General features: G+C 37.7%; 1 protein-coding gene across 1 annotated transcript; it reads right to left on the bottom strand.

The window, feature by feature from the left end:
* Positions 1-10155: 10155 nt before the first annotated feature.
* LOC121100816 (olfactory receptor 14A16-like) lies at positions 10156-17217 on the bottom strand (the record flags this gene model as incomplete). The annotated part of the gene is made up of 3 exons (XM_040622730.1): positions 17078-17217; positions 11966-12047; positions 10156-11082 (listed from the first exon to the last, which is right to left on the bottom strand). Coding segments are annotated over exons 1-3 (1149 nt in total), but the record flags the coding sequence as incomplete, so codon positions are not given.
* Positions 17218-18964: the final 1747 nt, after the last annotated feature.

Here is an 18964-nt window from a genome sequence, read left to right as displayed (position 1 = left end):
TTATTTTAATGATTTTTTATTATATTATGTTAGTCACCATACAGTACATCCCCGGTTTCCGATGTAAGGCTCGATGATTCATTAGTTGTGTATAACACCCAGTGCACCATGTAATAGGTGCCCTCCTTACTACCCATCACCAGCCTATCCCATTCCCCCACCCCCCTCCCCTCTGAAGTCCTCAGTTTGTTTCTCATAGTCCATAGTCTCTCATGTTTCATTCTCCCTTCTGATTACCCCCCTTTCTTTATCCCTTTCTTCTACCGATCATCCTAGTTCTTATGTTCCATAGATGAGAGAAATCATATGATAGTTGTCTTTCTCTGCTTGACTTATTTCACTTAGCATTATCTCCTCCAGTGCTGTCCATGTTGTAGCAAATGTTGAGAACTCGTTCTTTCTGATAGCTCCAAGGATACAGTATTGAAAGCAGCCAGGGTAAAGAAATTTCTCATGTACCAACACAAAGGTATCAGAATGACGTCAGACCAGTCTACACAGACCTGGAATGAGAGAATGGGTTGGGGGGCATTTTTAAAGCTCTTTCAGAGAAAAACATGCAGCCAAGGATCCTTTATCCAACAAAGCTGCCATTCAGAATTGATGGAGAAATAAAGGTCTTTCAGAATCGCCAGTCATTGATCAATTTTGTAACCACGAACCAGCCCTATAGGAGATATTAAGGGGGGTCTATAAAAGTAAAATGGCCCCAAGAGTGATACAGAACAAAAGTCACATAGTCCACACATCATTTTGACCATTGTTACTCTGAATTCCATTTTTGACAATTTGGTTATATCCATATCCATTAGTTCTGTAGCAGAGACCAGAGACTCATTGTCTTTTCTTTGCTTGGGGGGATTTCTCCTTCTCGTCATTCTGATGAGGAGAGGTTGTGGGGTTGTCCAGAGCCCAAATTATTAACCAGAACCCAGGCAGTGCACCCTTGTTTTATAGGGATCTTAGGGATGTGGGCTTCTTGATTTTTCAGCCTGCCTTCTGGGGGAGGGGCCTGCCGCGCAGATACTCAGGCAACCCTGTTTGGGTAGAGTCTCCATGTCACCTACAAGCGGTGATGGGGATGGTCACACTGTGAGCTGGTATTTCCAGGCTTTTGTTCTCTGGCGGCTTTTCCAGGAGGGTTGCTGTGCCTCCTCTGAGAGTCAGAGCAGCAGTAGCTGAATATCAGCCTCAGTCTCAGAACAGAGGGATCACGAACCATTCTCCACTGATGTTCTGGCCACTTTAACTCTGTTTCTGTTGGTGCTGCTCAACCCTGCAGTGACCCGGGATGTGCGCTGCACACCCGGCATCCCAGCCTTCACTTCCAGGGCCAGCGTGTCTCTGTCCTTTGTGTTTCTAACACCACCAACCACCAGCCACCCCCACGCCCTCCCGGAGCTCCTGGTCTCAGTCTGGTTCCAGTGAGCACACGGAGCTCCATTTTAGTCTGGTGCACGCGTTCCCCGGCTCATAGTCTCAGTCTGCTCTCTCACGGGTGCCTGTCCGCTAGTCTGCCTGCTCCTCCATGCAGGTGGCTACCACTTCCCAGCACCCAAATGCGGCAGCTCCCTCCCTCTTCTGTTTATCTTCTGATATCTTTGTGCAGTTTCATGGCTCCCCGCTTCGCACCTCAATACTCAGCGATGGAGATGTTCCTTTGTAGAGATCCAGATGTATCTTCCTGGGTCTCATGCTGATTCCGTGGATGTTCAGGATGGTCTTGTACTTATCCACCTCGAGTCAGGGGACCGGCTGAAAAAGGGGTCCCCTACTCCTCTGCCATCTTAACTCCTCAAAATTCCCACAGTGATTGATATTTAAATATTTGATGATCTTGCAACCCAGCAATAAATCCCACATAGCCAAGGCATTTATAATCTTATTAAAATGTTTGAAAATTCAATTTGTCTCTATTTTGTTGAGAATTTTTGTATGAACACATGCATAAGAGGTATTGATATGAAGTAGTTCTTTCTTCTAGTGCCACGCTCTGTCTTTGGTATCACTATTGTCTTGGCACTTTACAATGAGATTGTGTTCTATTCAATTTTTGGATGAGTTTTAAAATGTTGCTATATTTTTTAAGTGTTTGGAAGAATTCATAAGTGAATTTATCACATTCAGGAATTTTAGTTTTAAGTGATTCAATACCTCTCCTCTTTATGTATGTATTCATATTTTCTATTTCTTCTTTTAAATATTTTATTCATTTATTTGTTAGAGACAGAGCACAAGAAGGAGGAGTGGCAGACAGAGGGAGAAGCAGACTCCTAGCTCAGGAAGGACCCTGATACAGGACTTGATCCCAGGACCCTGGGCTGAAGGAAGATGCTTAATTGACTGAGCCACCCAGGCATCCCTCATATTTTCTATTTCTTTATGATTCTGTCTGATTTTTTGTCTTTCTAGGTAATTGTTCATTTCATCTAGGTTATTCAAGATGTTGGTGTAAAATTGTTCAAAATAATTTCTTATAATCCTTCTTATTTTTGTAAAATCAGTAATTAGGTCCTAACTTTAATTTCTGGTTCAAGTTACTGGTGTCTTCTCTTATTTTCTTTGTTTATGTAGTTATCAGTTTGTCTACTTTGTTCATCTTTGTAAGAACTGTAGGAGACAAAGGCAGGCTACCTCTAGATGGGCCTCATTGGCATCAACACCATTTTGAAATAAAAGCAATCAAATCCCAGCAGATTCAGGAAAAGCTCTTCACCTCTCCCTCAACTGCCTGCCTGTATGCAAAAGAAACCTATTAACAGATTCCTCTTTACCTAAAAAAATTACCTCTATAATAGGATATTTATATTCCAAATATCTCCTCTCACCTTCCTGCTAATAGTATTTCTCCCCTTTGTATTCTCAGACCCCTACTCACTCTTTAGCTTATATACATGTCATGTTGCCTCACTGTCTTTGGAACTTCCATGTTTGTGGGATTCCTTGTATTTACACTATTAAATTTGATTTTTCCTTGTTAGTCTCTCTCATGTCAATTTGGTTTTTAGTCCAGTTGGAAGAATACTGAAGGGTAGAGGAAATTCTTCTTTCCCAATAGAACCAATTATCAGTATTCATTTTTTGCCATTGTCTTTCTATTCTCTGTAATTTGTTTTAGCAAGAATCTATTTTATGTCCTTCATACTTTAGCTTTGGGTTTAGGTTTTTTTTCCTCCCCTAGTTTCTTAAAACTTAAACTTAGGTTGTGGATTTGAAATCTTTGCTTTTGCAATACAAATCCTTATAGTTATAAATCTCTATCTTACCACAGTTATTGCATCATCCCATAAGTTTTGGCATTTTTGAGTTTTCAGTTGCATTGAATTAACATATATTCTAATTTCCCTGGTGGTTTCACCCTTAGTCCATTGGTTGTTGAATCTTTGTTCTATGCCCATACACTTGTTCAATTTTCAGTTTTATTTATGTTATTGACATTTAGGTTCATTCCATTCTGATTATCATCGTGTTTTGTATGATTTCAAACTGTGAAAATAAGGCTCATTTTTTATCCTACAACATGGTCTATCCTAGAAAATGTAGAAAATGTGAACTTGAGAAAAGTATGTTAATTTTACTGCTGTTTGATGGAGTGTTCGGCATATGTTTACTAGGTACAATCAATCTATAGTTCTATTTAAGTCCTCTATATTACCTTTTTCTCTGAGTATTCCAGTAATTATCATTATAAATGAGTCTAGTTAATTAGACAGTGTATATTAAAGTCATTTTGCAAAATTCTATCTGCCAGTTTATGCCCGTTTGAGGAGCTTAGTTTATTTACATCTAAAGTAGTTACTGATACAGAAAGACTTACTTTTGTCATTTTGATATCCATTTTCTGTATGTCTTATAGGGTTTTTTTTGTCTGTCTTTTTCTTCATTACTGCTTTCCTTTGTGTTTATTTGATTTTTTTATAGTTACATATTTTTACTTTTTTGTGATTTTTTGATGTCTTATATAGATATTTTCTTTGTGATTGTCATGCGGATTACATAATTAAATCCTAAAGTACAACAATGCATTTTAAAATTTTTATTTATTTACTTATTTAGAGAGAGTGAGAGGATGAATGAGGAAGGGCAGAGGAAGAGAAAGGAATTTGAGCAAACCCCCTGCCAGGTGTGGAGCCTGATACTGGGCTTAATCTCATGACCCCAGGATCATGACCTGAGCCAAAATCAAGAGTCAAATGCTTAACTTACTGAACAACCCAGGCACCCCAGGACAGTGTATTTTAAAATAATAATAGAGGGGTGGGTGTTGGGCTAAATGTGTGATGGATATTAATGAGAGCACTTGTTGGGATAAGCATTGGGTGTTATATGTAAGTAATGAATCACTAAATTCTACTCCTGAAACCAATATTATACTATATGTTAGCTAACTAAATTTAAATTAAAAAATTAAAAAAGGATATTATCTTCAACTTTTTTTTTCTTTATGTCCACTAAATAATATTGGGGTCCTGGAAACACGGGATTCATCTGAGAATATATCCAACTCTGCAACACTCTTGAGACAGTGGTAGATATTCCCCTGGAAGAAAGACTTACTGCTATCCTGAAATGAGGTTAAAAGACAGGTTCAGACTGATAACATCTTTAGGGCCTACTTAGTAGGAAATTGATTCCATAAGATCGATGCCCTTCCATGACAGTCCACTGGTGACCAAGCAAAGTAGGAAATAAAAGGATAGTTCAGTGGACAATGTTGGATACCAATTCTTGACAAGGCAGGGGAAAGTTTTGCTGACCTTACTTTGTGTCAATCGTTTTTTTCATGTTCTTCCACACATATTGATCTGAAAAGTACATGCAACTCAAATTTCATGTCACTGTGCCAAGAAACCCATCTGCGACATGGGTGGAAGCTGCCCTCTCTTTAACCCCTTATGTGACTAAGTTTGCTTCAGGACAAGTGCCTGCTTTGCTGTCCATCACCAGTGCCAGTCATTCCCCCTCCATACTCAAATTGTAATCAGTTCCTCCAATTTCACTTCATGAGTCTTTACTGCCCCCAATCTCTCCTCTTTTTTTGTGTGTTATCCACCCTCCAAAGTTCACCACCTCAGATGATTATGTCTGAATTGCAACCTTTCCTACTGTCCTGTTTATTATATTATGCTAGTCACCATACAGTACATCCCTGGTTTTTGATGTAAAGTTCCATGATACATTAGTTGCATATAACACCCACTGCACCATGCAATACATGCCTTCCTTACTACCTATCACGAGCTAATCCCATTCCCCCACCCCTCCCTTCTGAAGCCCTCAGTTTGTTTTTTAGAGTCCATAGTCTCTCATGCTTCATTCCCCCTTCTGATTACACCCCACTTTCTTTATCCCTATCTTCTCCTACCGATCTTCCTAGGTCTTATGTTCCATAGATGAGAGAAACCATATGATAATTGTCTTTCTCTGCTTGACTTATTTCACTTAGCATTATCTCCTCCAGTGTCGTCCATGTTGCAGCAAAAGTTAAGAACTCATTCTTTCTGATAGCTGAGTAATATTCCATTGTATATATGGACCACAACTTCTTAATCCAGTCATCTGTTGTAGGGTATCTCGGCTCCTTCCAAGATTTAGCTATTGTGGACAATTCTGCCATGAACATTGGGGTGGATATGGCCCTTCTCTTCACTACGTCTGTATCTTTGGGGTAAATACCCAGTAGTGCAATGGCTGTATCATAGGGTAGCTCATTTTTTAACTTTTAAGGGACCTCCACACTGTTTTCCAAAAGTGGCTGTACCATCTTCCATTCCCAACAACAATGTAGGAGGGATCCCCTTTCTCCAAATCCTCTCCAACATTTGTTGTTTCCTGCCTTGTCCATTTTTGCCATTCTAATTGGTGTAAGGTGGTATCTCAATGTGGTTCTGATTTGAATTTCCCTCATGGCTAATGATTTTGAACACTTTTTCATGTGTCTATTAGCCATTTGTATGTCTTCATTGGAAAAGTGTCTGTTCATATCTTCTGCCCATTTTATGATTTCTTTATTTGTTTCTCATGTATTGAGTTTGAGAAGTTCTTTGTGGATCTTGGATGCCAGTCTTTGATCTGTAGTATCATTTGCAAATATATTCTCCCATTCTGGTGGGCTGCCTCTTAGGTTTTTTTTGTTTTTGTTTTTGTTTTTGTTTTTACTATTTCTTGGCTGTGCAGAAGCTTTTTATCTTGATGAAGTCCCACAAGTTCATTTTACCTTTTGTTTCTCTTGCCTTTGGAGATGTGTCATGAAAAAGATTACTATGGCCAATGTCGTAAAGGTGCTGCCTATGCTCTCCTCTAGGATTTTGATGGATTCCTGTCTCACATCAAGTCATTTCATCCATTTGGAGTTTATCTTTGTGTATGGTGTGAGAGAGTGGTCAAGTTTCATTCTTTTGCATGTAGCTGTCCAATGTTCCCAGCACCATTTATTGAAGAGACTGTCCTTTTTCCGCTGGATGTTTTTTCCTGCTTTATGAAAGATTAGTTGCCCAACTAGCCGAGGGTCCATATCTGGGTTCTCTATTCTGTTCCATTGGTCTATGTGTCTGTTTTTGTGCCATTGCCATATTGTCTTTGTTATCACAGCTTTGTAGTACAACTTGAAATCTAGCAACGTGATGCCCCCAGCTTTGTTTTTCCTTTTCAACAATTCCTTGGTGATTCAGGGTCTTTTCTGGTTCCACACATATTTAATGGCTGTTTGTTCCAGTTCTTTGAAAAAAATCATTGGTATTTTGATCAGGATGGCACTGGAAGTGTAGATTGCTCTGGGTAGCATAGACGTTTTAACTATGTTAATTCTTCCAATCCATGAGCATGGAATATTTTTCCATCTTTTTGTGTCTTCTTCAATGTCTTTCAGGAATGATCTGTAGTTTCTAGAATATAGATCCTTTACATCTCTTGTTAATTCCGAGATAGTGTATGATTTTTGGTGCTATTGTAAATGGAATGGATTCCCTAATTTCTCTTTCTTCAGTCTCATTGTTCGTGTATAGAAATGCAACCGATTTCTGAGCATTGATTTTATATCCCGCCACATTACTGTATTGCTCTATAACTTCTAGTAGTTTGGGTGGATTCTTTTAGGTTTTCCATATAGAGTATCATGTCATCTGCAAGGAGAGACAGTTTGACTTCTTCTTTTCCAATTTGGATACCTTTTATCCCTTTTTGTTGCCTGGTTGCCGTCGCAAAGACTTCCAGTACTATGTTCAATAATAATGGCGAGAGTGGGCATCCTTGTCATTTTCCTGCTTATGAACTTTAAGACTAAATATTGTTAAAATATCTATACTACCCAAAACAATCTATGCATTTAATTCAATCCCTATCAAAGCACCGGCAGCATTTTTCACTGAACTAGAGCAAAGAATCTTAAAATTCATACGTAATCAGAAAAGACTTTGAATAGCCAAAACAATCTTGAAAAAGAAAAGCAAAGTGGAGGTGTAACAGTTCCAGACTTCAAGTTATATTACAACGTTGTAGTAGTAAAAATAGTGTGGCAGTAGCACAAAAACAGGCACATACTTCAATAGAACACAATAGAAAATCCAGAAATAAACTTACAATTACATGGTCAATTAATTGTTGACAATGGAGGAGAAAATATTCAATGGAGGAAAAAAGATAGCCTCATGAGCAAATAGTATTGAGAAAACTAAGCAGCTATTGTCAGAAGAATTAAACTGGACCACTTTCTTACACCACAAACAAAAAATAAATTCAAAATGGGTTAAAGAGCTAAATATGAGTCGTGAAACCATAAAAGTCCTAGAAGAGAGCAGTGGCAGTAATAACTCTTACATCTGCCACAGCAAAATGTTTCTATGTTTGTCTCCTGAGTTAAGGGAAATAAGCAAAAATAAACTATGGGACTGCATAGAAAAAAGAAAAAAACACTCTGCACAATGAAGGAGACAATCAAGAAATCTAAAAGGCAACCTGTGTGTTGAGAGAAGATATTTACAAATAACATATCTGATAATGGGTTAGTATACAAAATACACAAAGAACTTATATAATTCAACACCCAGGGGGGAATATATTCCAATTAAAAATGGGCAGAAGACATGAACAGACATTTCTCTCAGAAGACTTCCAGCTGGCCAACAGACACATGAAAAGATGCTCAACATCACTCATCATCAAGGAATGCAAATCAAAACCACAATGAGATATCACCTCACACCTGTCAGAATGGCTAAAATCAACAACACAAGAAACAACAGGTGTTGGCAAGGATGTGGAGCTAATGGAACCCTCTTACACTGTTGGTGGAAATAAAAATAGGTGCAGCCACTGGGTAAAACAGTATGGAAACTCCTCAAAAAAATTAAAAATAGAACCACCATATGATCTAGTAATTGCACTTTTGGAGGATTTACCCAAAAAAATACAAAAACACAAATTGAAAGGGTTACATACACCCCTATGTTTATTGCAACATTATTTACAATACCCAAAATATAGAATCTGCTCAAATGAGCATCAGTAGATGAATGGATAAATAAGAAGGGGTATATATGTATAAAATAGAATATTATTCAGCCATAAAAAAGAATGAAATCTTTCCATTTGCATAGACATGGATGGAGAAAGAGTATGATACTAAGTGAAATAAGTCAGTCTGAGAAAGATAAATACCATATGATTTCACTAGTATGTGGAAACCAAACAATTGAGCAAAGAAAAAATATGGGAAAAAAAACAAAAAAACAAAACAAACAAACAAACAAACAAAAACAAGGAATAGATTCAAGTATAGAGAACAAACCGATGTTTACCAGAGGGGAGGTGTGTGGGGAGATGGATGAAATAGGTGATGGGGATTAAGGAATGCATTTGTTGTGATGAACATAGGGTGACGTATGAAAATGTTGAATCATTATATTGTACAATTGAAACTAATATAACACTTTATGTTAAGTATACTAGAATAAAAATTTTAAAAACTGAATACAATTTTACCATGCTCCTCTATATTTATCCAAAGGAAACTTCACAAGGATGCTTATAGCAGCTTTATTGTTGCCAAAATTTGGAGGAAACCAAGATGTTCTTTGGTAGGTGAGTGGATAAATAATTGTGGTACAGGAAGATAATGGGATGTTATACAGAAATAAAAGGAAATGAAACTGAGGGCTTCAGAGGGGTGGGGTTGGGGGATTGGGATAGGTTGGTGATGGTATTAAGGAGAGCATGTATTGCATGGTGCACTGGGTGTTATATGAAAAGAATGAATAATGGAACACTACATCAAAAACTAAGGATGTACTGCATGGTGACTAACATAACATAATAAAAATTAAAAAAATAAATAAATAAAAGGAAATGAGCTATCTAGCCACAATATTACATGGAGGACATTTCAAATGTATCTAAATAAGAGAAGCCAGTCTGAATAGATTGTATATTGTATGATTCCAACTACATGACATTCTGGGAAAGCCAAAAAATATGGAGACTATAAAAAGAGCATTGAATACCTGGTCTGATAGGGGTTAGGGAACAAAAATGGGCCAGGTATGGTGGAGTTTTGGGGTAGTACAAATGGTCTGTGAGACATTATAGTGATGAATGTATGTCATTATGTGTTTTTCCAAACCCACAGATGCAAAACATCCCTAATGTAAACTATGGACTTTGGATTAATCATGAGGTTCCAATGTAAGTATATTTTTGTTAAAATATTTGACAAACTGAGGGCTTCAGAGGACACGGGGGTGGGGGATTGGGATAGGCCAGTGATGGGTATAAAGGAGGTCACATATTTCATGGAGCACGTATTGCATGGGTGTTATACACACGTATTGCATGAGTGCTATACACAAATAATGAATCATGGAACACTATATCAAAAACTAAGGATATACTGTATGGTGACTAACATAACATAATAAAAATTATTTAAAAATATGTGATTCTGGTGATTTCTGTTGTTACTCAGGAAGGTTATGGATTTGTGGATGTAGTAGTTATATCGAAAATTTCTGTATTCCCTCTCAATTTTTTTAAACCTGTAATTGTTCTACAAAAAGTTAAAAGCAAAAATACTAAGAAATAGTGTGTGTAAAAGTGTAGATGGTATTTATTATTGAAAATGCAAAAAAATGGGGAATAGCTTTTACTTTTTGGTGAATTTTTTTTTAGCAAACTCCACAATGACGTTTTCATGACATTATTTCTTAGACTGTATATAATGGGATTGAAGGTTGGAGGCACCATTGTGTAGAATATAGAAATTAAAAGGTCACTAATGGAAGGAATCCCTGAAGTTGGCTTCAGGTAAGTAAAGATGCCAGAGAAGAGAAATAATACAACTACCACCAAATGTGGAAGGCAAGTGCAGTAGGCTTTTGACTGACCTTCTGTTGATGGAATCCTCTTGACAGTGGCAAAGATGTAAATGTAGGAGATAATGATGTAAATAAAACAGCAGATATCCAACACCACACTAATGAGGATAGGTACAATTTCTCTCATTAAATTTTCTGAGCAAGAAATAGCCAATAACTGGGGGATGTCACAAAAGAACTGATGGACTATGTTAGACCCACAGTAGGATAAGGAGAAGGTACCGACTGTGTGCATCAGAGCAATCAGACCCCCACCCAGCCAAGATGCAGCTGTCAACTGAACACACATGTCTTTGTTCATGATGATTTCATAGTGCAGGGGATGGCATATGGCAGCATAGCGGTCAAAGCACATTGCCGTCAGGAGGTGTAGTTCTGTAGTTGCTGAAAAAACCACCAGAAAGACCTGCGCAACACAGCCAGTGAATGAGATGGAGTTACTGTGAGACAAGGAGTTGGCAATGGATTTGGGAATGGTGATTGAAATTAGGCAGAGATCCCAAAAGGATAAATTATTCAAGAAGTAGTACATGGGGGTGTGGAGATTCTGGTCCAAAGTTGTGATCATAATAATGAGGATGTTGCCCATCAGAGCACAGAAGTAAATAAAAAAGAAGAGCGCTAAATGCAAAATGTATATATTTTTGTCGGTAGAAAATCCCATGAGGATAAATTCTGTCACAACTGTGAGATTTGTCAGTATTGGAGGCATAATCTGTATAAAAATAGAGCAATAAAACATCATTATCAATTTCTTTCAGTACTGAACATAAAATGGGTTTCTAAATATGGCAGTCATGCAAACTATTAAACACAGAGATTACTTTCATCTAGTTCCTACTCAGTATATCGATCACCAATCATTACTTGAATAACATTGCTTTACTGAACCACTTTAGTTTCAATTCATGGAAATGTGCCATTATTATGTTGTCCACATATGTCCTGTGAAAAACCCTGAAGTGTTGAAAATTTCAACTGACTTTATCAAAACCTGAACAACAATCTATCCTTCCTATATCTCTCAGTTTTCAGAGTGACAAACCAACAACTATTAAATTGTTTCTCAATCGTAAGTTCTCTTCATCATATCCATGAACAACAAAACCTGTTTCAGCCTACCTTTAAGAAGTTGAGTATTAAAAAATTCTTAGGGAAAAACAATGATTACAGACCTTCTGCAATCTATGAACTCTTTAACCTCCTTACTCTCTGCAAAACACTCAGTTTAGAGATGTTCTTATATTTAAAAAAATTTAAAGATTAAATATAAATCAATCTAGCTTCTTTCTCATTCATAATACTCAAATTATTTGTCACAAAATTATATAGTTTTATGTGCATACTTCCATATGATACATGTCCTGATTACTGTGGCTATCAAAAATCCTACGTTATATGAGCCAAGATTACTGGCTTCCTAGTCACCAATTTATTCACTATTCCCCCTGTCATCTGATTTTTCCCATTATACTATGAGTTAAACAAAATATTTTCTCCACAAGCTTTTTTTTTTTACTTTTTTTCATCATATTTATATATCTAATCCTACAATGCATGTACTTTCAACCTATTACAGTCTTCAAGCCCAGCCCTACCCAATCCCTTTCCTTGTCTTCCTCTTTCCNNCCCATAAGATTAATGGAATTGAAATCTGTGGCAGGAAAAAGGGTCAACACACTGTTGGAGTAAATACAAATACTTTTAGTCTAATGAGTGTGGCAGTCAATTTCTTTTACAGTGACATGGCAGTTTCTTCTATTTGCACAGATTTTATTCATCAAATTTCATGTAAATTTAATAAAATATTAAGATTGTACTATACAATATTCTCTCCCACACCTTCTTATTCTAATTATCCTAAGTAGATGATTAGCCTCTCTCCATTTTGATGGATAATGAAAAGATCCTGAATAAATACTGGTTGTTGGATTTGGAAAAATGGTAATATAAAAAATTTTAATATATTAGAAAATACAATTGCAGATATTTTATAACATTTTAGAGTATATTTCAGTCCAAGATGTAAAAATCTTCTGAATTACTTAAAATATATGTTTGTAATAATTAAATTAAATTGATTTCTCTCTCTCTCTCTCTCTCTCTCTATATATATATATATAAACAGAGAGACATTATATAACATATATATCCCCATTAAAATACCATGAATTCTTCAACTTATAATATTACTAACAGCTCGAGTGATGGAGTAAGAAAAACCTAAATATGCTTGTCACTTCTAATGTGACAGATATAAAATGAATGGGAAATATTGCCTTAAAGAGTTCTTGAAGATTCTATCTAACTCATACACATGTGATTAATGTTTTGGGGGATGGAGATATAACATTCCACCTTCAACACTTAGTGTTATTATTATTTTTTTTAAGTTTCATCTTGAGTTTCTTTATTCATCACTCTTATTAATTGTTGTGGTTTAATTTAACATTTAATACTTTAAACTTAGTGTGTTAAATGCCAAAATATATCACTAACAGCTATACACTTCATAATTATCATATATGCTCTTAAGAAAAATATTATATGATAGAATTATTAAAAGTTATTAAAAAGTGGAACATCTTAAATTTAAGAAAATTTAAAAATATGTATTTCTCCCACAGAGAAACTCACCACAGAGAAACCTGGCACAGAGAAACCTGGCATTGTTAAATCAATTTGTGCAGCAAAGAATAAAATTATCCCTTTACATTATTTTAGTTTTCGTTATTTGCAAAAATTAGTATTTTATTTTTATTTTTAATAATATTTTTTATTATATTGTTAGTCACCATACAGTACATCCCCCGTTTTTGATGTAAAATTCCATGATTCATTACTTGCATATAACACCCAGTGCACCATGCAATACTTGCCCTCCTTAATACCCATCACCAGCCTCTCCCATTCCCCCATGCCCCTCCCCTCTGAAGCCCTCAGTTTGTTTCCCAGAGTCCATATTAGTATTTTAACTCCTGTTTTTCTCAAATCCAAAATGAATTATTAAATCTAAAATATTTTAAGTGTAAGTAATTTTTTCTTCCAAAAATCATTTAGTAGTATACCTTTAAATGTGACACACGAAAATTCCTCTCTCTCATCATCTTAAGCTGCTTATAGTGAGTATTGCCATCACAAGGGCAGAAGGATATTATAGTATCGCATTTCAAAACACATAATTACATGTGTTGATCCTCTGAAAAGTCATATAACTTCCAAAACTGGCTTTATTGAGACCACAGTAGGAAGAAAGAGGGGACCTTAAGATCTTGGCAATTTTACTTTTCTGACTGGTCTCCTACACCCTTGAGCATTGTCCAAGTGTTATAATTTATCAAGCTGCTCTATTCCAAAGGGAATATAATGTTATGTTTTTATCCATTGGGTGGCCTAATTGCTAACAGCCAATAATAAATCTCACTGAGTAATCAGTAGACTGTGTTTTTAATTCTTTGTTGGCTATACATTTATGGACAGGACTATGATTAATTTTCACATTCAGTGTTTTAGTCATTATTTATTGAATGCTGGCTATGGGCTACAACTAGTTTTTGGCAGCAGGACCAGGGGACAATGTGGTTCATGTGAAGTTGTTCAATTTTACTCTGCATGAGAGGAAAACCACAGATGATTTTGAGTAGAGGAGTGAAATGATCACCTGACATTTAAATTTGATCACCCTCTGACAAGCGTAGACTGTTGAGAAAGCTGACTGGAAATAAGAACTGAAAACTTGAATGTATGTCACCATTCCTAGTAAGGTTTTGTGATGACCTGGAAAAAGCAGGTAGTAGAGGTGAAAGAGGTATTTTGTTTATGAATATATTTTTATGATGAGGCCTAAATTTCTCCTTTAATTTAACAGCACCTTAATTTATTTTTTTATAAACCCTAATCTCAGATGCTTGAGTTAAATGATCTTTTCAGATAATGATATTATTTTTATCTCTATTATCGAGAAAGTAATTTTAAAGCTAAAATACTATAACCAGAAAAAAATTATCTCATATTGGACAGCCAATATAACAGCAACAACAACAACAAATAACAACAAAGCAACCTATTTTACAGATATTCAAGGATTCTACCCTCATAACTATTATTATTTTAATTTTGTAAAGAATTTAAATTTAAAATTTGACTTTAGATTTGAGGGTGTCTTCCCTATCTTCCCACTTCCTTACCTACATTGATGACCCATGCACTAAAACTCACAGTAATTTTATGTTTATGTATATTCGTTTATTCTCTCTCTGAATGATCTTGAGGGAGTCTCTATGTTTCTCGTGCTCATGGATTTCAGAAAATTGCACCATGCTGTATGGTTTCTGTTTACAACTTCCTGCTCTGAGAATAAAATGGATCCTTTCATTTTAACATTCAACTCTTTCATTTTATAAATTATCTTCCTTTTATTTTGATGTCTTTTATTTAAAATTTTGATTTTTCTTTCCTCCCCCAGGAAATATATTAGTTGGACTTCCTTAATTATTATAATTTTTAATGCTGTCTCTCTAACCTTTAATTTTCCTATTACTTATTTAACTCTTAATGGAAGCAGGTTAAACTATCCTTACACCTTTACTATGACAATGCTTTTTCTCTGCTGTTATACATTCAGATATTAATAAAGTTTACATAGTTCTATATGATGAAATCTCCTTTTTTATTTTTATTATTTCAACCAAAAAACTTTATTTTTTTAATAATATTTTTTATTATATTATGTTAGTCACCATACAGTACATCCCTGGTTTTTGATGTAAAGTTCGATGATTCATTAGTTTGCTGGGAAGATAAGGAAAAAACTGAAACAAAGATTTTATTCAGTTTCAGTTTTTCCCTTATCTTCCCAGCAATGCCTCTTTTTTTACCTGTTCTTTTTTTCCATTAATATTACTCTCAGTTTATTCTCTTTTAAATTATACTTTACACACTCACCAGATAATCCTTTTCTCCAGTATAGAAACCCAACATTTAGGGGCGCCTGGGTGGCACAGCAGTTAAGCGTCTGCCTTAGACTCAGGGCGTGATCCCGGCATTATGGGATCGAGCCCCACATCAAGCTCCTCTGCAATGAGCCTGCTTCTTCCTCTCCCACTCCCCCTGCTTGTGTTCCCTCTCTCGCTGGCTGTCTCTATCTCTGTCGAATAAATAAAATCTTAAAAAAAAAAGAAACCCAACATTTTATAAACTACCTCTTTTATAAAATACCTCTTTACAAATTAGTACCTCACCAGCCCCAGCCACCCCACAAGCTTGCCATAAAGTGGTGCACACAGTGATAATTCCTGGTTATCACTCACTACAGCTCCAGTCTTAGTGCCAAGATGACACAAATGAAAAGCAACACTAAGCACTCCAGACCAGAGTCACTTTGGTTTCAGGGGACTTGCTAGGACACCTCTATTGCAGAGCATATTTAAATCCCCAAGCTACCATTCACTTTGAAGTCAGCTTCCCCATAAGGGTATCTTCCATATAGAGTGTCCTGGAATACCCCTGTCTGTACCAGTCACTGATTGAGCCCCCTGTCCAGCACATCACCTGAACTGAAAACTCTGAAAATCCCAGGATACTCCAGTTTGCACCCAACTCAGTTTTAGCCCACCAGGGCACCCTCAGTGTGGAGACCCTGACACCCTGGCTTGCAAACACTTTAGTTTCAAGTATCTTCCTAGGAAACATTCTGTGCCGAGAGATTAGAAACCACCCTGGCTTGTGCCCACTTTAACTTTAGCAGTCCTACTAGAGCACTCCATGTGTGGAGCATAGTGGGGCCTCTGACCTATACCCTGTCTCAGATCCAACCACCAGTCCATGCCATCCTCTGTGTTGAGAGTCCCAGAACACCTTGGTTTACACACACCTCAGCTTTGACTATTCTGACCATGTGCCATCTCTATTTAGAGAAACTTTGCTGGGCAGGAAGAAGTAGCATGATATATTGAAAGTGTTGAAAGGAGAAGAAAAGTACCTCTAAAACTACAGCAAAATTGTCATTCAGATTTGAAGGAAACATAGAGTTTCCCAGACAAATGAATTTTAAAATTTAGAGACTATGGACTCTGAGAAACAAACCAAAGGCTTCGGGGGGGGGGGGGATGGGATAGGCTGGTAAGGAGGGCACATATTGCATGGTGCACTGGGTGTTATACACAATTAATGAATCATGGAAATTTACACCAAAAACCAGGGATGAACTGTATGGTGACTAACATAATATAATAAAAAATATTATTATAAAAAATAAATAAAATAAAATTTAGGTAACTTTACTTTCAACATAAATCAATGGATAGATCATCAAGGCAAAAAACCAATAAGGACACAGTGTCTTTGAACGACACACTACACCAGATTGGGGGGGGGGTATATACAAACGGAACCCAAAACATCAGAATATATATTTTTGACATCCCATGGGACATTCTCCAGAACTGATCACACATCAGTTCACAAAACAAACCTCAATAAATAAAAAAAGATTGAAATCATACCATGCATCTTCTCCAAACACAACAGTATAGAGCTAAAAATCAAACCAAAAAAAAAAAAAACCTGGAAAAAACACAATCATGTAAATGCTAAACAATATAATACTAAGCTATCAATGAGTCATCAAAGAAATTTAAGAAGAGGGGCTGGGCGGGTGGCGGGCGGCCGGGAGCATGAGACAGACTCGGCGACGGCGAGTACTTAGTTACTTGTTAGTCAGTGTCAGTTGCTTGGTGGCGGCGGCCGTGGTCACCAGGAAGGGGATGGTGGTCACCACAGTGGCATGTGCAACTTTCAGGTATCTGCCTGAACTGGAACTTATGCTGTAGACATTTCTTTGTGGCTTCATCTAAAAACCTGCAGAAAAGAATACTGAAGGACCATTGCTAAGGAAAGAAAAGGATGCAATGACATAATGCCTGGAGTTGGAGCCAGTTAAACTGGAAGTGTCACCTGGACCAAGGAGTTAAGATGGCAAAGGAGTAGGGGACCCCTTTTTCAGCCAGTCCCCTGAGTCAAGTTGGATAGGTACCAGACCAGCTTGAACATCCACAGAATCAGCATGAGACGCAGGAAGATACATCTGGATCTCTACAGATGAACATCTCCAGTGCTGAGTATTGAGGTACAAAGTGGGGAGCCATGAAACTGCGCACAGATATCGGAATATAAATGGAAGGAGGAGGGAGCTGCCACGTTCGGCGCCAGGATGCGGTAGCCACCTGCACAGGGGAGTGGCGGACTCGCGAACCACCAACCGGCACCCGAGAGAGCAGACTGAGACTGTGAGCCAGGGAATGCGCACCACCAGACTGAATCGGAGCTCCAGTGTGCTCACTGGAACCAGACTGAGACCAGGATCTCCAGGAGTGCGCGGGGGCGGCTGGCAGCTAGCAGCTGGCGGTGTTAGAAACACAAAGGACAGAGATGCACCAGCCCTGGAAGTAAGGGCTGGGATGCAGGGTGTGGGGCGCACATCCCGGTACACTGCAGGGTTGAGCAGCACCAACAGAAACAGAGTTAAAATGGCCAGAACATCAGTGGAGAATGGTCCACGATCCCTCTGTTCTGAGACAGAGGCAGAGATTCAGCCACTGCTGCTCTGACTCTCAGAAGAAGCACAGCAATTCACCAGGGAAAGAAGCCAGAGAACAAAAACCTGGAAAGACTGACTCACAGTATGCCCATCCCCATCCCTCCTCTCAGGGGACACGGAGACTCTACCCAAACAGGGTTGCCTGAGTATCAGCGTGGCAGTCCCCTCCCCCAGAAGGCAGGCTGAAAAATCAAGAAGCCCACATCCCTAGATCCCTATAAAACAAGGGCGCACGGCTTCGGTCCTGGTCAATAATTTGGGCTCTGGACAACCCCGCAACCTCTCCTCATCAGAATGACGAGAAGGAGAAATCCCCCCCAGCAAAGAAAAGACAATGAGTCTGTGGCCTCTGCCACAGAACTAATGGATATGGATATGGATATAACCAAATTATGAGAAATGGAATTCAGAGTAACAATGGTCAAGATGATGTGTAGACTTGAACAAAGTATTAACAAAAATGTTAATGAGAATATGGAATCTCTAAAGGCGGAAATGAGAGTGAATTTGGCAGAAATTAAAAATTCTATGAGCCAAATGCAGTCATAACTAGAGGCTCTTGATGGCCAGGGTGAATGAGACAGAAGACTTATCGGCGAATTGGACCATGGATTAGTAGAGGAGAAAACTAAAATAGAATCTGGACTTAAAAAAATCCACACTCATGAATGTAGGTTCCGGGAGATTACTGACTCAATGAAACGATCCGATGACAGAATCATCAGCATCCCCGAGGGGGTGGAGAAAAACAGAGGTCTAGAAGAGATATTTGAAAAAATTGTGGCTCAAAACTTCCCTAATCTACGAAGGGAAACAAACACCCATGTCCAAGAGGCAGAGAGGACCACTCCCAAGCTCAACCATGACAAACCTACACCATGTCATGTCATAGGCAATTTTCAAATATCAGATCCAAGGATACAGTATTGAAAGTGGCCAGGGCAAAGAAATTTCTCAAGTACCAAGGCAAAGGTATCAGAATTACGTCAGACCTGTCTAC

This window comes from Ursus maritimus, unplaced genomic scaffold (assembly GCF_017311325.1).
Source record: "Ursus maritimus isolate PB19 unplaced genomic scaffold, ASM1731132v1 scaffold_5, whole genome shotgun sequence".
Taxonomy (NCBI): domain Eukaryota; kingdom Metazoa; phylum Chordata; class Mammalia; order Carnivora; family Ursidae; genus Ursus; species Ursus maritimus.
This window is presented reverse-complemented; position numbering and strand designations above follow the sequence as displayed.